The sequence below is a fragment of the Rhinoderma darwinii genome, chromosome 2, assembly GCF_050947455.1.
Source record: "Rhinoderma darwinii isolate aRhiDar2 chromosome 2, aRhiDar2.hap1, whole genome shotgun sequence".
In the NCBI taxonomy this organism is placed as follows: domain Eukaryota; kingdom Metazoa; phylum Chordata; class Amphibia; order Anura; family Rhinodermatidae; genus Rhinoderma; species Rhinoderma darwinii.
The window spans coordinates 470,396,051-470,420,404 of NC_134688.1; the positions used below are offsets into that span (position 1 = coordinate 470,396,051).

A 24,354-nucleotide genomic window follows, 5' to 3' on the forward strand; every position below is an offset into this window, starting at 1 on the left:
TGTGATCGCTGGCATTGATAGGGAGAACGGGGGACTGAAAGTCCCCTGAAGTTCTCCATCACAAACCTCGGACTTCCGGGGTCTGTGTCGGCAGCTCCGTAGAAATGAATGGAGCGCCGGTCGCGCTTGTGCACATGCGTGACCAGCGCTCCTTTCATTTTTAGTGAGCTGCGCAGACGCCGGAAGTCAGAGGTTAGTCATGGAGAAGTTCAGGGGACTTTCAGTCCCCCGTTCTCCCTATCAATGCCAGCGATCACACATGTATCCCCTGTCCTGTGGAGATCCTGTGGATAGGGGATGCATGTTATTTGTAGCACACACTATAGGCCGCATTTTTTTTGGGGGGGGGGGGGGGGCTGTATGGCATTCCCTACAGGTGGGGGCGCTATATGGCGTTCCCTACAGGGGGGGGCGCTGTATGGCGTTCCCTGCAGGGGGGCTGTATGGTGTTCCCTGCAGGGGGGCTGTATGGCGTTCCCTGCAGGGGGGGCTGTATGGCGTTCCCTGCAGGGGGGGGCTGTATGGCGTTCCCTGCAGGGGGGGGCTGTATGGCGTTCCCTGCAGGGGGGGCTGTATGGCGTTCCCTACCGGGGGGGGGGCTGTATGGCGTTCCTTACAGGGGGGGCGCTGTATGGCGTTCCCTACAGGGGGGGCTGTATGGCGTTCCCTACAGGGGGGGCTGTATGGTGTTCCCTACAGGGGGGGCTGTATGGCGTTCCCTACAGGGGGGGGCTGTATGGCGTTCCCTACAGGGGGGGCTGTATGGCGTTCCCTACAGGGGGGGCTGTATGGCGTTCCCTACAGGAGGGGGCTGTATGGCATTCCCTACAGGGGGGCTGTATGGCGTTCCCTACAGGTGGGGCTGTATGGTGTTCTCTACAGTGGGGGCTGTATGGCGTTCGCGCCATACAGCCCCCTCTGTAGAGAACGCCATACAGTCCCCCTGTAGATAACGCCATACAGTCCCCTGTAGATAACGCCATACAGACCCCCCCCTGTAGATAACGCCATACAGCCCCCTCTGTAGATAACACCATACAGCCCCCTCTGTAGATAACGCCATACAGCCCCCTCTGTAGATAACGCCATACAAACCCCCTGTAGATAACGCCACACAGCCCCCCCTGTAGATAACGCCACACAGTCCCCCCTGTAGGGAACGCCACAGTCCCCCTCTGTAGATAGCGCCATACAGCCCCCCCTGTAGATAACACCATACAGCGCCCCTGTAGATAACGCCATACAGCCCCCCCTGTAGATAACGCCATACAGCCCCCCCTGTAGATAACGCCATACAGCCCCCTCTGTAGATAACGCCATACAAACCCCCTGTACATAACGCCACACAGCCCCCCCCTGTAGGGAACGCCATACAGTCCCCCTCTGTAGATAACGCCATACAGTCCCCCTCTGTAGATAACGCCATACAGTCTACAGAGGGGGCTGTATGGCGTTATCTACAGGGGGGGCTGTATGGCGTTATCTACAGGGGGGGCTGTATGGCGTTATCTACAGGGGGGGCTGTATGGCGTTATCTACAGGGGGCTGTATGGCGTTATCTACAGGGGGCTGTATGGCGTTATCTACAGGGGGCGATGTATGGCGTTATCTACAGGGGGCTGCATGGCGTTATCTACAGGGGGGCTGTATGGCGTTATCTACAGGGGGGGCTGTAAAAAAGGCACTATCTACAAGGGGGGGGGGTTGTGTGACACCCAGGGGAGGGGGGGCCCCAGTCAAAAGTTTGCTATGGGGCCCAGTCTTTCCTAGTTACGCCCCTGGTCAGTGGTCATGGATATAACTCTACCAAATACTAAGTACCAAAACATTCACAATAAGGAGCTTACACTTACATTGAATGTTGGTCAAGGTGTCATTGATGGTGATATTCTCCTGGTATTCAAATGGGATCTTAGGCTGATAAACCAAGCAAAGTACTTGACGGCCATACAGCTCTGGTGTCGAGGTCATATACAACTGGCTCCTTCTACTCATGGTTTTATTAGAATGTATAATGGTGAAGTCTTTTGAAGTATAATTTATCCCATATGTGATCCACTGGATCTCTGCAGGTGGTTTTGCCGAGGACACCAGACATTCAGTGACCATGTTAACACATGGGGTGCTGACGTCTTGCTTTAGCTCTTGCCTTACTGTAGGTAAAACTGAAAAAAAAGTACATACATTTTTATGTTAGTATATAGGATGTTTCTATGTAAAAAAAAAAAAAATATGTAACTTTGTAAATGCATTGCATTACTTCACTTGCACTGACCCTGAGCTGCGTTCACAGTTCTGCAGGCTTCAGAGCTGAAATATCCCAATATGGCCTGCTTGAGCTTGTTCTGGAGATTTACATCTTGTGAAGTGTAATCTTTGCTGTAAGTTCTGTACAAGAATAGGATGTAGGAAAAACTAGTTTCCCTGCACTATAGTAGCTCAGCTTAGTGGTTTGGCGTTCGTCTGACAACAAGCATGTTGACTGTTTCCAATGACAACCTGCAGAATGGTGAATGCAGCTCTGAAGTACAATATAGACAGTTACTACAGATCAGTACAAGATAAGTAATTTAATGTATTTACAAAGTGACTGAGCTTTTAATTATTTTATGTGGATGTCTTATGTATGCAATTTTAGTTTCATGAATTGGATGTTGCATTGTTGAAGAGAAATAATGAGTTGTTTTTTGTTTTTTTTAATGTTGTAGATATTTATTTTTTAGGCTACAAAATTTCCCTGGGACAGTCAGATTAGAGATACAACCTAGCCGTACTGTCTGTATAAACATTGCCTTCGCCCAGAAACCAGGCAGTCAAATGGGAGCTGCACACAGAACCTTAGGCCTCATGCACACACGACTGTAGCCATGTGCACGGCCGTGATCCATGGGCGTCCCACAGCGGGACAACTAGTGAGCAGCTTATTCGAACTAAAAAGGAATTGTAAGGGTGAATTCACACATAGCCTTTTTAGGACAAACGCCGTATTTAGTGTCATTTTTATCTGGTGTTTTATGTTGAATTTTTAGCTGCAAAAAATACTGTAGCCAAATGGGAAAATGTAAAAACTCCCTACAAACAAAGTGTTTTTTTTAGGTGCTTTTTTAAATTGCGTTTTTCCATAATCGCAGTAAGTCTGGCTGTGACGCATTTTTTTGCAACATTTGCTGTTTTTGTCCCATAGATCACCGTAGGTTTTTCTTTCCTCTTTAAAACAAAGCAAGTAGTAGGTAGTAAGACAAACTATTAGCAAAAATCACCACCAAAAATGCCATAAAAAAACGCATGTACCAATTTACTAAAGAGTACGTTTTTAGATGTAAATTTTTTGCACTAAAAAAAGCCACGTAAAACGCGTGTGTGAAGGAGGCATAAGGCTTTGTTCACATTATCGTCATGACTTCAAGACGCAGTGATAGATCTGTTGTACAATGGATCTAAATGGTCACTGCCATTGATTTTAATGGGTTCCGTCGGGGCGCTGGTATTTTCCAGAACAAGAATAGCACTAATCTTGCCGTCGAAAATACCGAAATGGCCGAAGGAACCCTTGACAGAGGCTCCGAAGACATATGCTCTCACATCAGTCCAATAGGGATCCGAATCCAATTACCCTATCTGAAGTAGGGTCCATTTTCTAAGAAGCCAATATACCTCAGCATGTTTTTTTGGAAAGTGAGAGGAAACGGGAGAACCCAGCGAAAAAAACAGCAAACACTAGAATATGCAAACTCCAAGTGTTACTATGGTCAGATTCAAATCAGGACTTGATGCCCGTAGCAACCAATCAGAGCTCAGCTCTCATTTCTTCACAGCTCTGGAAAAATGAAAGCTGCATTGTCATTGGTTGCTATGGGCAACAAGTTCCGGTTTTGATAAATGAGGCCCAATGAGATGTTTAAAACTAGTGCAAGTGAGAAATAAAGCATCCAATCTGGTTGCAGCTTTCATTTTCCAATGAGACCTACCTGAAATCTGATTGGTTGCTATTGGCAACTAGTCTACTTTCCCATGCAGTTGTTTTTATAAATCTCCTCTATACAATAGCCTGTGCCTGCTGACAGGGATGTTCCAGGAAATGTCTCCATACCTTTTCTGATTAAGGCTAGACCTTCACGTGACGGTAGTTGTAAAATAGTGGGTTACCGTAATGGTCACGTGAGGTCAATTTTGTGATTTGAATACATGCAACGTCTCCATGACAACACTATACCTGAATGAAGTCAGAAGGGAACATGTTGTTGTCACAGAATCTCTCAGTAGTGCAGCCTCAGGCTTTGGGCCTATAGCTCCAACGGATCATATCTCAGCGAAGACGTAACATATAATAATGCTGTTTCGCATTTTTTATGTCGTCTTATGGGAAAGAGTTACCACAGGGAGTCTTCTTACCAAAAACTTCCAAACTGATTTTTCCTTCAACGGTTCCAGATGGGAATCTAGAGAAGGCACACTTGAAGATGCCCTCATCTGCCAGGGTGACGTTGAATATCCGAATGGATCCATCTTTGTATCCGTCACCCTTGAACGTCACTCTGTGTCTATATGGCATCTGATATATTGGTCCAGTGCTATTACTGTAAGTGAGAAATGTCCTACTGGTTCCATTCCTTTGCATCTCCCAGGTGATTTGGTCGATTTCTTCCTTGGTATCAATTCGGCATTCCAGGGTCACGTGTAAGTTCAGCCATGCGTAGACCACTTCATGGACTCGCACTGAAAAATAAAAACACATAAATGTAAAGGAGAGCTCAGGTCAGCATATACAACTCCCATCAGCATTTTATCCCTAGTAGGCCTGTTGACACCATCAGTATCCTTCATGTTAGGTGTCAAAGCCCCGCCCCTTTTACATCCCTAATAACAACAACAACAACAACATAATAACCATTTTTGTTTTAGATAAGTTTCATGAAAATGTGCAATGCGCTGTGCAGAATAGGAATATTAGGAAGCCGTGTGAGAATGACCTGACTATTCTCATACAACTCAACCGCTTGGTTTTCACAATCACCCTGCTCTGCCAAACACTCACAGACCCGGTATAGTCTGATCCTACAGTCATATTTTTTTTCAATCGGCCACTTACTTCTTGTTAGGCCTCATGCACACCGTCATGCCCGTAATCACGGCTCCTGATTGCGGGCACGGCCAGCCGCTGATGGCCGCCGGCTGCATTTTCGGCCCGTGCTCCCGTACAAAGCACGGACCGTAAAAAGCAAATGATAGGACATATCCTATCTTTTGCGTACACTTCTACGGCCCGGACGGGAAAGTGTCTGTGGACAATAAAAGTGAATTGCTCCTTAATTGCAGTCCGCAATTACGGTCAATTTTTACGGTCGTGTGCATGGGACCTTAATCTATGAAATGAAAGCCGATAGCAGCTCGGCAACTGACTGAGGCACCGCACTAATAGGCCGCGGCCGGAGCGCACAGAGCAGAGACAGATTATACTGCGTGCAGCTGGAGAGCTGACAGACTCTGCACAGGAGCGGCTAAAGGGACAATGTTAGTCGTTTATTGCATCATTAGATATCTATCCGTGGATTGTTGCCAGTATTTTTTTTTTCCAATAAATCCATCGCCTAGGGACAATACTCTACTTGCGCAATACTGTTTACATTTCCCCGGCTCTCATGTGCATTTTCTGCCTTTTCGGCAGTGGAACAGTCGAGTACAAGAGAACCTTATATCAGGAGTGGAATCAATGCACCATCTCGGGATGCATACATATTTTTCTCAGAAGGGAGTTCATAGCGGTCTGTTTTCTAGGGTGTGATACTGTGTGGGATACTGTGTGGGATACTGTGTGGGATACGGTGTGTGTGATATATGAATTGAGTGCTTGCTAATAGAAGTTTGCAAAACTGACAATTTGAAACCCTTTTTTCCCATCTTAGCTTCTGCCCTGCTGTGCAGCTGACTCAGGGAAGGGGTTGACTGCTCTCAGGTGATATAAATAAGACTTCAGGCCTAAGTTGAGCTTGCTCTGTTTGTGTGATTGCTAAATTGAGTGGCTGGTGTATCAAGTGGAGTTATTAAACGGGAGTTAAAAAGAGGAGTTAACGTTGCTGTAAGTACTCTTCTTTTCTTCTTCTCTTTTTTTACTTTTTCAGTTGTTCACTGTTTTTTGTAACTGGGGTAATGGACAGCAAGTCTGGAGGATTTCTTCAGTGCACAGTTTGCCATACGTACGTACGTACGTACGTACGTACGTACGTACGTACGTACGTACGTACGACTGAAGCCGGAGTTCTAGGGTGAATACCTCTATGGTAGATGTGAGAATGTTGTTCACCTGGAAGCTCACATTAGAGAACTGGAGGAGCAAAATGCAACACTGAGGGCGATAAACAATCTTGAGCGGAGCATGCTGCTCACTGAGCAAGCAGTTAGTGGGGTAGAACTGGATGGTGAATACATAGGCCCGCAGGATCAGGCAAGCAGCTGGGTTAATGTAGTTAGGGGCAGTAGAAAGGGGTCCAAGAAAAAGAAGGCCAATCCTGTTTCTGATATTCCAAGCAAAATTGCCAAGTTGGGTGATGATGCGAGGGTGTCGGTCCCAGAAATGGCAGCCCTAGTGGATACTGATCTCCCTAACAGTCGGGAAGACAGCCCAGCTAGTATTCGGCGGGATGGTAATGCAGGTAAGGCAAGACAAATGATAGTTGTAGGGGATTCAATAATCAGGAAGACGGAGAATTATTTGTCGCCAAGACCGCATCAACCGAATGGTTTGCTGTCTCCCTGGTGCCAGGGTTCGGCATGTGGTGGAACAGGTGAATAAATTACTGGGAGGGACTGGTGATGATCCAGCTGCCATGGTCCATGTGGGAACTAACGACAGAATAAATGATAGGCGGAGGAGCCTTAAGAATAATTTGAAAGAACTAGGCTGCAAGCTGAAGGTAAGGACCTCCAAGGTTGTATTCTCAGGAATACTGCCTGTGCCATGCGCATCACAGGAAAGACAGCAGGAGCTCCGGGGGAGTAAATGCATGACTTACGTCTTGGTGTAGAGGAGAAGGCTTTGGGTTCCAAGAGAACTGGGCTGACTTTTCATTGGGGTACAAATTGTATTCTGCAGATGATTTGCACCTAAATAGAAGGGGGTCCGTTGTGCTGGGGAAGAGAATTCTAGCTGGGGTGGCGGAGTATTTAAGCTAGTGCTGAGGAGGGAGGTCAATTTAGAAAATAAAGGGGTAGTCCGGTTAGAGAGGGGTCAGACTAAATTGGTGGGGGTAGAAACAGACTGTGGGGAGAGGACTAGACAACAGGATATTGAGATCCTTTTGTTACAAAACAGCAATGAAAATAAAAATGCCCAAATAATGTCAAGTAATCACATTTCTGATACTTAAAGTGAAACATTTAAAGGCAAGTTAAAGTGCATGTTCACAAATGTCAGAAGTCTAGTAAGCAAAATGGGGGAGCTGGAGGCCTTGGTACTGGAGGAACATATAGATATAGTTGGTGTTGCTGAAACATGGCCGGACTCTTCACACAACTGGGCTGTAAATCTACAGGCTTTTACATTGTTTCGGAAAGACAGGGCAAATAAGAAAGGTGATGTAGTATGTCTGTATGTGAGAAGTAATATGAAGGCGGTGGGATATGTCTGTATGTGAGAAGTGATATGAAGGTAGTGTATGTCTGTATGTGAGGAGTGATATTAAGGCGGTGGTGTATGTCTGTATGTGAGAAGTGATAGGAAGGTGATGTATGCCTGCATGTGAGTAATGATATGAAGGTGATGTATGTCTGTATGTGAGAAGTGATATGAAGGTGCTGTATGTCTGTATGTGAGAAGTGATATGACGGTGATGTATGTCTGTGAGAAGTGATATGAAGGTGGGCGGTGGTGTATGTCTGTATGTGAGAAGTGATATGAAGGTGGGGATGTATGTCTGTATGTGAGAAGTGATATGAAGGTGGGGATGTATGTCTGTATGTGAGAAGTGATATGAAGGCGGTGGTGTATGTCTGTATGTGAGAAGTGATATGAAGGCGGTGGTGTATGTCTGTATGTGAGAAGTGATATGAAGGCGGTGGTGTATGTCCGTATTTGAGAAGTGATATGAAGGTGGTGGTGTATGTCTGTGTGTGAGAAGTGTTATGAAGGCGGTGGTGTATGTCCGTATGTGAGAAGTGATATAAAGGTGGTGGTGTTGGTCTGTATGTGAGAAGTGATATGAAGGCGGTGATGTATGTTAGAAGTGATGTGAAGGTGGTGATGTATGTCTATATGTGAGAAGTGATATGAAGGTGTTGGTGTATGTCTGTATGTGAGAAGTGATATGAAGGCGGTGGTGTATGTCTGTATGTGAGAAGGGATATGAAGGTGATGTATGTCTGTATGTGAGAAGTGATATGAAGGTGATGTATGTCTGTATGTGAGAAGTGATATGAAGGTGGCGGTGATGTATGTCTGTATGTGAGAAGTGATATGAAGGTGATGTATGTCTGTATGTGAGAAGTGATATGAAGGTGGGGATGTATGTCTGTATGTGAGAAGTGATATGAAGGCGGTGGTGTATGTCTGTATGTGAGAAGTGATATGAAGGCGGTGGTGTATGTCTGTATGTGAGAAGTGATATGAAGGTGGTGGTGTATGTCCGTATGTGAGAAGTGATATGAAGGTGGTGGTGTATGTCTGTATGTGAGAAGTGATATGAAGGCGGTGGTGTATGTCCGTATTTGAGAAGTGATATGAAGGTGGTGGTGTATGTCTGTGTGTGAGAAGTGTTATGAAGGCGGTGGTGTATGTCCGTATGTGAGAAGTGATATAAAGGTGGTGGTGTTGGTCTGTATGTGAGAAGTGATATGAAGGCGGAGATGTATGTTAGAAGTGATGTGAAGGTGGTGATGTATGTCTATATGTGAGAAGTGATATGAAGGTGTTGGTGTATGTCTGTATGTGAGAAGTGATATGAAGGCGGTGGTGTATGTCCGTATGTGAGAAGTGATATGAAGGTGGTGGTGTATGTCTGTATGTGAGAAGTGATATGAAGGCGGTGATGTATGTCTGTATGTGAGAAGTGATATGAAGGCGGTGGTGTATGTCTGTATGTGAGAAGTGATATGAAGGTGATGTATGTCTGTATGTGAGAAGTGATATGAAGGTGATGTATGTCTGTATGTGAGAAGTGATATGAAGGCGGTGGAGTATGTCTGTATGTATGTGAGAAGTGATATGAAGGCGGTGGTGTATGTCTGTATGTGAGAAGTGATATGAAGGCGGTGGAGTATGTCTGTATGTATGTGAGAAGTGATATGAAGGCGGTGGTGTATGTCTGCATGTGAGAAGTGATATGAAGGCGGTGGTGTGTGTCTGTATGTGAGAAGTGATATGAAGGCAGGTGTGTATGTCCGTATGTGAGAAGTTATATGAAGGCGGTGGTGTATGTTAGAAGTGATATGAAGGCGGTGGTGTATGTCTGTATGTGAGAAGTGATATGAAGACGGTGGTATATGTCTGTATGTGAGAAGTGATATGAAGGCGTGGTGTATGTCTGTATGTGAGAAGTGATATGAAGGCGGTGGTGTATGTCTGTATGTGAGAAGTGATATGAAGGTGAGTGTGAAAGAGACAATAGTGGGTGAAGATTGTGAGGAGGTTGAAACCTTGTGGTTGGAATTACAAAGGGAGGTAAACACTGAAAAAATCTATTTTGGTGTAATCTATAGACCCCCCAATATAATGGAGGAGATGGAAGGTCAGCTATATAAACAGATGAAGCGGGCTGCACAGGCTGGTACTGTAGTGATAATGGGAGATTTTAATTATCGGGATATTAATTGGTGTCACGATTCGGCATCAACTGCGAAGGGGAGAAATGTCCTCAACCTGTTGTAGGAAAATGTTATGGGTCAGTTTGTGGAAGACTCGACTATAGAGGTGACGCTCTGTTGGATCTGGTCATTCCTAATAATGCAGAGCTTGTTGGGAATGTCAATGTTCGTGAAAACCTCGGTAACAGTGATCACAATAAAGTTATATTTTACCTATACTGTAAAAAACAAACACAGACTGGGAGGGCAAAAACACTTAATTTTAAGAAGGCAAGTGAGGACATGGACTGGGAAGAACTAATGTCAAATAATGGGACAAATGATAAATGGGAGATTTTAAAATCTACTTTGGGTAATTATAGTGCAAAATTTATTCCTATAGGTAACAAGTATAAACGACTAAAATTATACCCCACATGGCTTACACCTTCTGTAAAAAGGGCCATATATGACAAAAAAAGGGCATTTGAAATATACAAATCTGAGGGTACAGATGTAGCCTTTGTAAATTATAAAGAGCTTAATAAAATCTGTAAAAAGGTAATGAAATCAGCAAAAATACAAAATGAAAGGCAGGTGGCCAATGATAGTAAAACAAATCCCCAAAAATTATAAATGGAAAAAAGCCAAGGTCTGAACATGTAGGACCCCTAGATAGTTGTAATGCGGTGTTGTTCACAGGGGATCAAGAGAAGGCAGAGTTACTAAATGGGTTCTTCAGCTCTGTATATACAACATAGGAAAGAGCAGCTGATATAGCCGGTGCCAGTGCTGTTAAAATATCAGTTGAGATACTGAATTGGCTAAATATAGATATGGTCCAAGCTAAATTAACCCCTTAAGGACGCAGCCTAGTTTGGGCCTTAAGGCTCAGAGCCCATTTTTCAAATCTGACATATATGTTCGTGGTAAAATTTGGACGATATATTCAGTCTTTATTTGTGAAAAATTGCAAAATTTAGAGAAAATTTACAAAAAATAGCATTTTTCAGAATTTAAATGCATCTGCTTGAAAAACAGACGGTTATACCACCCAAACTAGTTACTAGTTCACATTTCCCATATGTCTACTTTAGATTGGCATCGTTTTTTGAACATTATTTTATTTTTCTTGGACGTTACAAGGCTTAGAACATAAACAGCAATTTCTCATATTCTTAAGAAAATTTCAAAAGCCTTTTTTTGAAGGTACCAGTTCAGTTCTGAAGTGGATTTGAGGGGCCTATGTATTAGAAACCCCCATAAAACACCCCATTTTAAAAACTAGACCCCTCAAAGTATTCAAAACAGCATTTAGAAAGTTTTTTAACCCTTCAGGCATTTCACAGGAATTAAAGCAAAGTGGAAATGAAATTTGCAAATGTCATTTTTTTCTGCTGAATTTCAATTTTATTAAATTTTTTTCTGTAACACAGAAGGTTTTACCAGAGAAACACTACTAAATATGTATTGTCCAGATTCTGCAGTTTTTAGAAATGTCCCACATGTGGCCCTACTGCGCTCGTGGACTAAAACACAAGCCCCAGAAGCAAAGAAGCACCTAGTGCATTTTGAGGCCTCTTTTTTTATTAGAATATATTTTAGGCAGCATGCCAGGTTTGAAGAGGTGTTGAGGTATCAAAACAATGGAAACCCACCTGAAGTGACCCCATTTTGGAAATTACACCCCTCAAGGAATTCATTTATGGTTTTTGTTATCATTTTGACCGCACAGTTTTTTCACAGCACCTATTTGAATTGGGCTGTGAAATGAAAAAAATTATATTTTTTCCAATAAGATGTAATTTTTGATCAAAATTTCTTATTTTCACAGGGAACAACATACCCCATTTTGTTGCCCAATTTGTCCTTAGTGCGGCAGTACCCCATTTGTGGTGATAAACTGCCGTTTGGGCCCATTGGAGGGCTCAGAAGGAAAGGAGCGCTATGTGTTTGTTGGAGTCCAGATTTTGCTGGATTGGTTTTCGGGTGCCATGTCGCATTTGCAGAGCCCCAGAGGTATCAAAGCAATGGAAACCCACCAGAAGTGACCCTATTTTGGAAACTACACCCCTCAAGGAATTCATTTATGGTTTTTGTTATCATTTTGACCGCACCGTTTTTTCACAGCACCTATTTGAATTGGGCTGTGAAATGAAAAAAATTATATTTTTTCCAATAAGATGTCATTTTTTATCAAAATTTCTTATTTTCACAGGGAACAACATACCCCATTTTGTTGCCCAATTTGTCCTTAGTGCGGCAATACCCCATTTGTGGTGATAAACTGCCGTTTGGGCCCATGGGAGGGCACAGAGGGAAAGGAGCGCTATTTGTTCTATGGAGTCCAGATTTTGCTGGATTGGTTTTCGGGTGCCATATCGCATTTGCAGAGCCTCAGAGGTATCAAAGCAATGGAAACCAACCAGAAGTGACCACATTTTGGAAACTACACCCCTCAAGGAATTCAAATATGGTGGTTGTTACAATTTTGACCGCACAGTTTTTTCACAGGACCTATTTGAATTGGGCTGTGAAATGAAAAAAAATGTAATTTTTTCCAATAAGATGTCATTTTTTTATAAAAATTTCTTATTTTCACAGGGAACAAAATACCCCATTTTGTTGCCCAATTTGTCCTGAGTGCGGAAATACCCCATTTGTGGTGATAAACTGCCGTTTGGGCCCATGGGAGGGCTCAGAAGGAAAGGAGCACTATTTGTTCTTTGGAGTCCAGATTTTGCTGGATTGGTTTTCGGGGGCCATGTCGCATTTGCAGAGCCCCAGAGGTATCAAAGCAATAGAAACCCACCACAAATGACCCCATTTTGGAAACTACACCCCTCAAGGAATTAATTTATGGGTGTTGTGACCATTTTGACCCCATAGTTTTTTCACAGAACTTATTTGAATTGGGCTTGGAATTAAAACAAAGTTATTTTTTTCAAATAATATGTAGTCTTGGCTGAAAATTTCTTATTTTCACAAGAAACAAAATACCCCATTCTGTTGCGCAATTTGTTCTGAGTGCCGCAACACCCCATTTGTGGTGATAAACTGCGGTTTGGGCCCATGGGAGGACCCAGAAGGAAACGACCACCATTTGGCCTACTGAGGATTTTCTGGTGCGAAGTCATGTATGCAGAAGCCCCTGAGGTACCAGTACAGTTGAAACCCTCGAGAAGTGACCCCATTTTAAAAACTACACCCCTTAAGACATTCATATAGAGGTGTAGTGAGCATTTTGACCCCACAGGTACTGTGTAAAAGATAATGCGCAGCAGATGGTGCAGAGTGAGATTTGCAATTTTATATATATACATGGCATGTCAGTGTCCGATATAGTGTGCCCAGCATGCGCCACCAGAGATATACACCCCTTAAATTGTAATGTGGGTTCTCCTGGGTACGGCAATACCCTACATGTGGCTGTTATCAGCTGCCTGGGCACACAGCAGGGCTCAGAAGGGAAAGATGAGGGGGGTAAGCTGTGCGGAGTGCATCAGGGTAAATTAAAAATCAAGGGATGTATGATACATTTTAAAACAATCTTTTATACAGAGCCCTGGTTTTTCGGGACACGTGTCACATTGGTATATTGTGACTTTCCTTATCCCCCTCTTATAGCAGACTCTGCACCTCTTTTGACTCTTTCCCTTTCCACCGGTTTGGGGAACTTCTCCTGGAAAGTGTTGCCCTGGTACGATGCGTGTGGCCTCGCTTCCAGAAGTACTGGGTGCCCCCCCTTCCTGGTCCCTAAAGATTAGATCTTGAAATTCCAGGAAAGTTCCCCTCTGGCCTGCACATCGACGTAGCACGTACGCATTGTACAAAGCCATCTGTATGATGTGCCCGGCCAGCTTCTTATACCACACCGCATGGCGCTGTAGGGCTTCAGGATTTGATCTGACAAGTCCATCCCTCCCATGTACCTATTGTAGTCCAGGATGCAGTCTGGTTTGGGGGTGGCCTTTCCTTCATATAGCCTAAACCTGTAGGTATACCCTGATGCACTCTCGCACAGCTTATACATCTTCACGCCATACCTTGCCCTCTTACCCGGCAGGTACTGGCGGAATTGAACCCTCCCTTTAAAATGTACCAGGGACTCCTCAATAGAAATACACTTCTCGGGGGTGTATGCTTGGGAAAACCGGGCACTGAAACGGTCTAATAGGGGTCTCCGTTTATACAAACGGTCAAAACTGGGGTCATCTCGGGGCTCATTATCAGTATAATGTAAGAAGCGAAGTATTGCCTCATTTATTTATTTTTTTAGGTTCCAGTTCAGTTCTGAAGTTGCTTTGAGGGGCCCATATATTAGAAACCCCTATCAAACACCCCATTTTAGAAACTAGACCCCTCAAAGTATTCACAACAGCATTTAGAAAGTTTATGAACCCTTTAGGTGTTTCACAGAAATTTAGAGCAAAGTAGACGGGAAATGTACTTTTTTTTTTTGTCAGAAAATCTTCTTTATACCATTTTTTTTTATAACACAAAAGGATTTATCAGAGAAACGCAACTCAATACGTATTGCCCAGATTCTGCAGTTTTGAGAAATATCCCACATGTGGCGCTAGTGCGGTAATGACTGAAGCACCGGCCTCCGAAGCAAAGGAGCACCCAGTGGATTTTGAGCCCTCTTTTTTATTAGGCACCATGTCCGGTTTGAAGAGGTCTTGTGGTGCCAAAACATTGGAAACCCCCCAAAAGTGACCCCAATTTGGAAACTAGACCCCTTGAGGAATTCATTGTACTTTTCATGGCGTGCATGCGGCTTTTTGATCAGTTTTTATTCTATTTTTAGGTGGCGTGGTGACTAAAAAACAGCAATTCTACTATTGTTTTTTTATTCAATTTTTTTTACAGCGTTCACCGTGCGCTATAAATGACATATTCACTTTATTCTGCGGGGCGATACGATTACGGCGATACCAGATGTTTAGTTTTTTTATGTCTTATGGAGTTTGCACAATAAAATACGTTTTGTAAACAATCATTCACTTCTTGTGTTACCTTATTCTAAGAGCCATAACGTTTTTATTTTTCAATCAATAAAGCCGTGCGAGGACTTATTTTTTGCGTAACGAACTGTAGTTTCGATCAGTACCATTTTTAGGTACATGCGACTTTTTGATCTCTTTTTATTCCATTTTTTGGGAGGTGAAGTGACCAAACAATTGTTATTGTGGTACGGTTTATTATTATTTTTTTTTACGGCGTTCACCGTGCGGGATAAATAACAAAATAATTTTGTAGTTCAGGCCGTTACGGACGCGGCGATACCAATTATGTATAGTTTGTTTGTTTATATATTTTTATTAATAATAAAGGACTGATAAGGTAAAAAGGGGGATTTTTACTTTTAATACTTTTAAAACTTTTATTTTCTTATTTTTACACAACTTTTTTTAACTTTTTTTTAACTTTATTACTTTGTCCCACTAGGGGACTTGAGGGCAGGAGGCCCTGATCGAAATTCTAATACACTGCACTACATGCGTAGTGCAGTGTATTAGAACTGTCAGCTACTCACTGACAGCAAGCATAGTGGGTCCTGACGTTGTCAGGACCCACTAGGCTTCCGTCTATGGCATAGCCGGACGCCATTGTTTGGTGTCCGGTTGCCATAGTCACCATCACCGGCCGCTATCGTGTAGCAGGCCGGCGATGGCGGATTAACCCCTAAGAAGCCGCGATCGCTATTGAACGTGGCTTCTGAGGGGTTAATCGGCGGGGGAGCTCCGCGATCGGTCCCGGCACATTGAGCAGTGATAGTCTGCTGTCGGAAACAGCAGCTATCACAGCTCATGAACGCGCCCCGTGCGAACGGCGCCGTGTTTACTCCATGACATACTATTATGTCATGGAGCGCGAACGATGCACTTACCATGACATAATAGTATGTCCTGGAGCGTTAAGGGGTTAAATAAATGTGCACAAGGCCCCGGGACCAGATGGGTTACACCCTAGAGTTCTTAAAGAGCTTAGTTCAGTTATTTATGTTCCCCTCTTCATATTATTCAGAGATTCTCTAGTGACTGATATAGTGCCAAGGGACTAGTGCAGGGCAAATGTGGTAGCTATTTTCAAAAAGGGCTCTAGGTCTTCCCCCGGGTAATTATAGACCAGTAAGCTTAATATCCATAGTGGGAATAATGTTTGAGGGGCTATTGAGAGACTATATACAGGATTATGTGAAAAAAATAGTATTATAAGTGACAGCCAGCACGGTTTTACGAAAGACAGATTTTGTCAAACCAACCTGATTTGTTTTTGTGAAGAGGTGAGCAGAAGCCTAGACAGAGGGGCCGCAGTGGATATAGTGCTCTTGAACTTTGCAAAGGTATTTGACACTGTCCCTCATAGATGTCTAATCGGTAAATTAGGGTCTATAGGTTTAGAAAGTAGAGTTTGTAATTAGATTGAGAATTGGCTCAAGGACCGTATCCAGAGAGTTGTGGTCGATGATTCCTACTCTGAATGGTCCCCGGTTATACAGTGAAGGAAATGAGTATTTGATCCCTTGCTGATTTTGTAAGTTTGCCCACTGTCAAAGACATGAACAGTCTAGAATTTTTAGGCTAGGTTAATTTTACCAGTGAGAGATAGATTATAAAAAAAAAAAAAAAAGAAAATCACATTGTCAAAATTATATATATTTATTTGCATGGGATCAAATACTATTTCCTTCACTGTGGTGACCCCAGGGTTCAGTGCTGGGACCACTATTATTCAACTTATTTATTAGTGATATAGAGGATGGGAGTAGTAGTACTATTTCTATTTTTTCAGATCACACCAAGCTATGTAGTATTGTTCAGTCTATGGAAGATGTTCGTAAATTGCAAGCTGATTTGAACACACTAAGTGTTTGGGCATCCACTTGGCAAATTAAGTTTAATGTAGATAAATGTAAAGTTATGCATCTGGGTACCAACAATCTGCATGCTTCATATGTCCTAGGGGGAGCTAGGGGGATCATAAACGAAATAACAGCATGCAATGTCAATCAGCTGCCTCAAAGGCCAGCAAGATATTGTCGTGTATTATAGAGTTCTGGACTCGCAGGACAGGGATATAATATTATCACTTTACAAAGCATTAGTGCGGCCTCATCTAGAATATGCAGTTCAGTTCTGGGCTCCAGTTCATAGAAAGGATGCCCTGGAGTTGGAAAAAATACAAAGAAGAGCAACAAAGCTAATAAGGGGCATGGAGAATCTAAGTTATGAGGAAAGATTAAAATAATTAAACCTATTTAGCCTTGAGAAGAGATGACTAACGGGGGACATGATTAACTTATATAAATATATGAATGTCACATAGAAAAAATAGGGTGAAATCCAGTTCCATGTAAAACCCCCTAAAAAAACAGGCGCTCCCTCCGTCTGGAGAAAAAAAGGTTCAATCTGCAGAGACGACAAGCCTTCTTTACTGTGAATCTATGGAATAGTCTACCGCAGGACCTAGTCGCAGTAGCTACAGTAGATGGCTTTAAAAAAGGCTTAGATAATTTCCTAGAACGAAAAAATATTAGCTCTTATGTGTAGAAATATTTCCCTTCCCTTTTCCATCCCGTGGTTGAACTTGATCGACATGTGTCTTTTTTCAACCGTACTAACTATGTAACTATGTAACTATGAAGCTCAGTCTGCAGTTCGCCATTAGTAGAGGTACCAATCAGGACATCTAGGAAAGGTAATGAATGTGCATTTATTTCAAATGTGAATTTTAGACCAATATGTTTGTGTTCAGTCTACTCACAAACGTCTCACATTTCTCCCTAATACCCTACCAGATAACAAAGATGTCATCAATGTACCGTTCCCACAGTTCCATACCATTAATCAATTGTGTGGTCTCATCACCAATAGCAATAGTTTCTTCCCACCAGCCTGGAAGCAAATTTGCACTTTTGGGGGCACATGGGCTCCCCATTGCAGTGATTCTGAGCTGGTGGTAGAACGCATCATGAAATAGAAAATAGTTCCTTAAGAGCAGGAGCTTGAGGAGTTTCACCAATAACCTACTGGGCACAGTACTGACAACCCCTTGTAGCCAAAAAGTATACCACTGCCACACCCATCTCATGTAGGAGTAAAGAGCTTTTACATCGATACTCCCTAGCCACATATCCTCTACTGAGACACCCTTCAGGCACTTGAGGAGATCAGTTGTGTCCCTGATGTAGGAGTGTAGTGCAGTGACAATAGGGCAGAGTACCTTGTCCAAGTAAACGCCAATATTCTGGCAGAGGCTGTCTATCCCTGACACGTTGGGTCTTCCTTTGAGTGGATCCAGGCCCTTGTGTATCTTTGGCAAACAATAAAAAGTTGTCGTGAGCGGGACACTGGGGAGAAGGAAATTGTATTCCATAGGATCAATCAGATGGGTTGTTTTTGCCTGGGTTCATCTAAAAGATTCTTGAGTTCATCCCGATAGCCTCCTATTGGATTACCCAGTAGTATATCATAACCACTCTTGTCAGAATGTCGTTTTTTTACACATATTTTCATACTGTATCGTACTTCAGACTACCACGTTTCCTCCTTTATCAGAGGGTGAAACGATGATAGAGCTGTCCTTTTCCAAGGTACGCAGTGCTTGCATTTCCTTCTGGCTACATAGGTTCGTTCAAGACCATACTCACAAAAACATCAATCCAGGATATATCTCCTGGTGGGGGCATCTTAGTGCTTTTTGTTTCTCAGATAAGTGAATGGGCCACACTCCCTCAGATCACCACCTCCCTCACTTAGTCCCTCTAGTAGTCTTACATCCGCACCCATTTCCCTCGGAACCCCAGTTTCAAAGCCGTTCCTGTCTCCTGTTGAAAAAGTTTGTGCCAACATAGGCGACGAACGAACAGATCTAAATCCTTCATCCAATTAAAAACCCTAAAGTCTGATGTGGGTATAAAGGACAGCCCTTTACTCAAAACTTCCATTTCTACTTTACTCAAGGCCCTATTTGACAGGTTCACGACTTGTGTTTCTATACCTGGCTGTTGTTTTCGGTGCTGTTGCTGCAAATTCTCAGGGGGTAACTCTGTTCTAAAAAAACATGGATCCTGTAGGGTCTGCTGTCAATTACTCCTACTCCGACCCCTCCCCTCTCTGCCCCATTGTGTCTTCCATGTCCCCTCTTTATCTGATTGCTCTGTCTCAGTGGAGGGGAGATCCAATCTTTGCTTTCTTCTCGGGGTCCTATCCCCAGAAAAAAAAAAGCTTTGTTGTCTTTAAAGAGGCTCTGTCACCAGATTTTGCAACCCCTATCTGCTATTGCAGCAGATCGGCGCTGCAATGTAGATTACAGTAACGTTTTTATTTTTAAAAAACGAGCATTTTTGGCCAAGTTATGACCATTTTTGTAGTTATGCAAATGAGGCTTGCAAAAGTCCAAGTGGGTGTGTTTAAAAGTAAAAGTCCAAGTGGGCGTGTGTTATGTGCGTACATCGGGGCGTTTTTAATACTTTTACTAGCTGGGCGCTCTGAAGAGAAGTATCATCCACTTCTCTTCACAACGCCCAGCTTCTGGCAGTGCAGATTTGTGACGTCACTCACAGGTCCTGCATCGTGTCGGCCACATCGGCACCAGAGGCTTCAGTTGATTCTGCAGCAGCATCGGCGTTAGCAGGTAAGTCGATGTAGCTACTTACCTGCAAACGCTGATGCTGCTGCAGAATCAACTGAAGCCTCTGGTGCCGATGTGGCCGACACGATGCAGGACCTGTGAGTGACGTCACAGATCTGCACTGCCAGAAGCTGGGCGTTCTGAAGAGAAGTGGATGATACTTCTCGTCAGAACGCCCAGCTAGTAAAAGTAGTAAAAACGCCCCGATGTACGCACATAACACACGCCCACTTGGACTTTTACTTTTAAACACACCCACTTGGACTTTTGCAAGCCTCATTTGCATAACTACAAAAATGGTCATAACTTGGCCAAAAATGCTCGTTTTTTAAAAATAAAAACGTTACTGTAATCTACATTGCAGCGCCTATCTGCTGCAATAGCAGATAGGGGTTGCAAAATCTGGTGACAGAGCCTCTTTAAAGTTCTGCAAATCTCTGGTGAAATGCTTATGCTTGCGTTCCTTTAGATAGTTCCAGAGTATTTTGCAGTTTAATTTTTTTATTGTAAATTCAGGTTAATTTTGACATTTTTGAGCGACCTTAATTTGTTGTCTTAAATTACTGTCAACAGTCTCAAGATTGGATTAATCCTCCTCCAAGAGCAAATTCATGATGCAAAGGGAGCTGCTAGTTGCTTCCTTTTACCACTTATTTATAAACCCTGGGTTCAGTAAAATACTTAACCCCCGTGGACCTATGCCATGCTTAATATAGATGTCTAGACTTTGTACTTCCCACCAACGGATAGTTTGCTCCTTATAAATCCTGCACAAACTTAACCATTAAACATTAACCATTGTTCCATATTCAGACCTACTGATGGGAAGCGAGCCATAGCCACACATACACTATAACAAAATACCAAGCTAGTCAATATGCCATGCACCTAGATGTTACAGTGCGCGGCTGGACACCTCAAAAATATATAATCAAATCAACCAATGGAGGTAGCTTCTTAAAAATTAACTTTTAATGACTACCATTAAAAGATATGGCCATACAAGACAAACGGCACATGCAAAACATCTAGGGTGTGTATCATAGCAACACCCTACTAAAAATAGCCCTACCCTGTATGTCGTAAAAGATAAGAAACTGTCTGCCGAACAGCGGCCACCAAATCATCCAATTCCCGTCAATATAATAAATGACAAAAGAGACATAAAGAACAAAAAACGGATGGATCTTACCAGACTTCTTGCGTAGACAAGGCGAATATTCAACTTACGTCACTTCTCATAGTTGGCTGCGATAAGGCTCCGAAACTTTCAGCCACAGCAGGTCTGAAAAAAGTGCTTCCCCGCAATGGTAGGTTGCATAAAGCAGCTCCTAAACGGAGTGGAACCACAGGTCAAAAATAGAGCTAACTGGTGTCAGAGAAAAACCACGACGTACGTTGAATATTTGGCTTGTCCATGCAAGTAATCTCGAAAGATCCACCTGTTTTTAGTTCTCTATGTCGCTTTTGTCATTTATTATATTGACGGGAATTGGATGATTTGGTGTCCGTTTTTAGGCATACACCGTTTCTTATCTTTTACGACATACAGGGTGGGGTCTATCTTTAGTAGGGTGTTGCCATGATACACACCCCAGATGTTTTCTATGTGTTGTTTGTCTTGTACGTCCATATCTTTCAATGGTAATAGCTACCTCTGCTGATTCGGTTGTTGAAGCAGCTACAATAATTAATAATTTGTTCATTCAATTACTCCATAAACATCCGTAGCGCTTTACACAGCACAATATTATGGGAAAGACAATGCAACAATCACAAGACAATGAGGTGCAGACAAATGATCCAGTGTTTACCAGCTACATTAGGTAGGAGCCCGGCCCAAACTGAAAAGGTCACAATTTATAAAGAACAGAGAATTTAGCAAGAGATTCAAACTTTATTTAGCGGGTCATTACGATTGTGGCGATACCAAATTTATATTGATTTTTTTATGTTTTACGACTTTTACACAGTAGAAACACTTTTTTTTCAAAATTATTTGTTTTTGTGTCGCCATGTTTTAAAACCCATAATTGTTTTATTTTTACACCAATGCAGCTGTATGAGGGCTTGTTTTTTGCGGGACAAATTCTAGTTTTTATTTGTATCATTTTGGAGTACATGCAACTTTTTGATCACTTTTTATCACATGTTTTTTGAAGGCAGGATGAACAGAAAACAGCAATTCTGGCATTGTTTTTTATTTAATTTTTTATGGCGTTCACCGTGCAGGTTAAATAATGTAATCGCTTTATAGGTGGGGTCAATACGGACGCGGCGATACCAAATATGTGAAATGGTTTCAATTCTTTTTTGTTTTTTCATATTAAAGTATTTTATAAGGGAAAAAGTGGGTTTTTCATTTTTTTTATTTGGGATTTTTATTTATTTATTATTAACTTTATTAAACTTTTTGATAACTTTATTTTTAGTCCCACTGGGGGACTTCACTATGTGATCTTCTGATACACTGCAATACTTCTGTATTGGAGCAGATTATTGCATGTCAGTGTAAAACTGAAAGGCATCTGCTAGGTCATGCCTCAGGCATGGCCTAGCAGGCATCCACTACAGGCAGAGCTGGGGGCCTTTGTTAGGCCACCGGCTGCCATAGAAGCCATTGGCACCCTGCAATTGCAGGGTGGCGATGGGGTGAGAGAGGGAGCACCCTCCCTCCAAAACCACTTGGATGCGGCGCTCGCTATTGAGCGCCGCATCTAAGGGGTTGAATGGGTGAGATCAATGCTGAAATCGATCCCGCCCGTTAGTGCAGGTGTCCGGTTGACTTAAGACCACCGGACACCCGCTTTAGCCGGCACAGGACACCCGTGCCGGGCTTATGTCAGAGCGTCGTGAACAGGCGGCGCTCTGGCATAAGTACCCTTAACGGCCGCCGTGAAAAGGCATATTGGCGGTCATTAAGGGGTTAAAATAGCCTGGTCCTAAACCACTTAAAGACAGGTAATATACTTGTCAGAAAAGGTACGTTTTAAAAAAACATTTGAAGGTTAGGAGAATGTTGGATGGAATGAGGAAAGGAGTTCCAGAATAAAAGGGAAGCACGAGAGAAGTCTTGTATGTAGAGTGAGAGGAGGTGATAAGATTGGTAGAGTAGAGGTTGTGTGTGGGACGGAATCTGTAAAATGTAGGACGCGGCAGAAATAGATTTGGATTTGTAAATTAGGATAAGGATTTGTAATTGTTTTCATTGTGCGATAGGCAGCAAGTGGAAGAACTGACAGAGTGTGTTGTAGAATAGGCCATCAATATCGGATCGTGGTGGACCGACTCCCAGTACCTACATCGATCAGCTAATTGAGGTGGCCAGGGCGATCCGGTGATCGTCGCATTAACCGCATTGTTTACCCGGAGCAGCTACATACATTTGGTAGTGGCCGTGCCTGGTACTTCAGCTTAGTCCCATTCATTTGAATGGGACTGAACAGCAGTGAGCGGCAATACCAGGCACAGCCAATACCAAATGCACCAAACGCCACAACTCGTTCAATCAGCTGATTGGTGGGGGTGCCGGGAATCGGACCACCACCGATATGATATTGTTGGCCCATCCTAAGAATAAGACATCAATTTCAAAGTTTGGAAACCCAATTTAAAGACCCTATTACGTCGGCCAATTTTGGCAGGTGCAATGAGCGCCGATCAATGAGATGATTGGTGCTCGTTTGCTCCAGCCACAAGGAGCTATGTATGGAGACGAGCGTTAGTTACTCCGATCGCTCGTCCCCATACATTATCATGTCGGCAGTGTGTCAGGGAGATGTGCTACCGACAACTAAAAATATTTCAGTTTATTAAAACGATGCAATCAGCAGATCAACGAGCGATTTGCTCATTCATCTGCTGATCACTACCCTGTTTATACAGGGCAATTATCGGCAATCAGCGTTCTATGAACGCTTATCTGCCCGATATTTGTTCAGTGTAAAAGGGCCTTAAGTGTTAATATATTTGATACAGGAGGAACAGGTAGTTTGGATCCAGCGTAGCTGCAACTAAAAAGGAATTTGTTCCAAGTTTAATGAAAGTTGTTTTAAAAGAGGTCAATCGGAATGATGTCCTCAAGTGCTGGGAGAGAAGTGAGAGGATTGAGGAAGCCTACGCGTTTCAAACGCTAGCTGCGTTCTTAATCATGGCTGGGATAAACTGACTGACACGTCTGGTGTATTTATGTGTAACGTGTCTTAATTGCATTCCAGGTGTTAGCACTTTCTCTGGACGAGAGCCGGAAGTATGGAGATTCTACATTCCTAAAACTCTAGTATACGGTAAGTATGGTTGTTATGGACTTTTGTTAAGGAATCAAAGGTATAAGGTAGTTTAAACATAGGAGTTCTCTATCACTTTTGATTATGTGTGTAGGGCGGGAGGAACTGCGTAACAGTGTATCAGTTTGTGATTTTTGTCTCCTTGGAGATGGATGTCACTTCCGGTTTGATTTGTGTATTATTGTTTTGCGTTTCAGAGTCATGTGGGTCTACTGGAACGCAAACCGGAAGTGGTGCCACTCGTAGACGCTGAGGCACAGACATCGCTCTACGCTGTAGCCAGGTTGTGAGTATGTTAGTTTTATTTTGATATATGTTCCTACAAGAATGTATACAAGGAAGTGTCTGTCCGATAGATGACTTTGGAAATGCAATTGTTTATAGATGTGTATGAAAATAGACACGGGTTCTAATATACTATATTGCCCCTACAATGAAGAATAGAAAAAATGGAAAAAATAATAATAATGATAATAATAATGAATGGATTAGATTTTTACTTTCTATTATCATGTGTTTTGTTAATAGTTATTTTTATATTTTTATCTTAATATGTGAATTATATTTTTCCCAATTATTTTGTGAGTATCTCATGCTTCTGCTTTTTCTGGGCAATAGGTATGTTTATATTGATTGTCAGTTAGAGATTTTAATG

General features: G+C 42.8%; 1 protein-coding gene and 1 long non-coding RNA gene across 6 annotated transcripts in view; one reads left to right on the forward strand and one right to left on the reverse strand.

Moving 5' to 3' along the window:
- Positions 1-24,354, reverse strand: part of LOC142743672 (nectin-1-like) — a 126,239-nt gene that overhangs the window by 82,746 nt on the left and 19,139 nt on the right. For 4 of the 5 annotated variants that reach the window (XM_075854653.1, XM_075854654.1, XM_075854656.1 and 1 more), the window contains exons 2-3: positions 4,393-4,716; positions 1,854-2,165 (exon numbers count right to left, since the gene is read on the reverse strand). In XM_075854653.1, coding sequence (XP_075710768.1) covers positions 1,854-2,165; positions 4,393-4,716 — 636 coding nt within the window. The remainder of the gene's footprint in view (positions 1-1,853; positions 2,166-4,392; positions 4,717-24,354) is intronic. The other variant, XM_075854657.1, reaches the window with a different exon arrangement.
- LOC142743673 (uncharacterized) overlaps positions 4,023-24,354 on the forward strand; it is an 83,021-nt gene continuing 62,689 nt past the window's right edge. The window contains exons 1-2 of the long non-coding RNA XR_012881612.1: positions 4,023-4,123; positions 5,904-5,953. This is a non-coding gene — a long non-coding RNA (uncharacterized LOC142743673). The remainder of the gene's footprint in view (positions 4,124-5,903; positions 5,954-24,354) is intronic.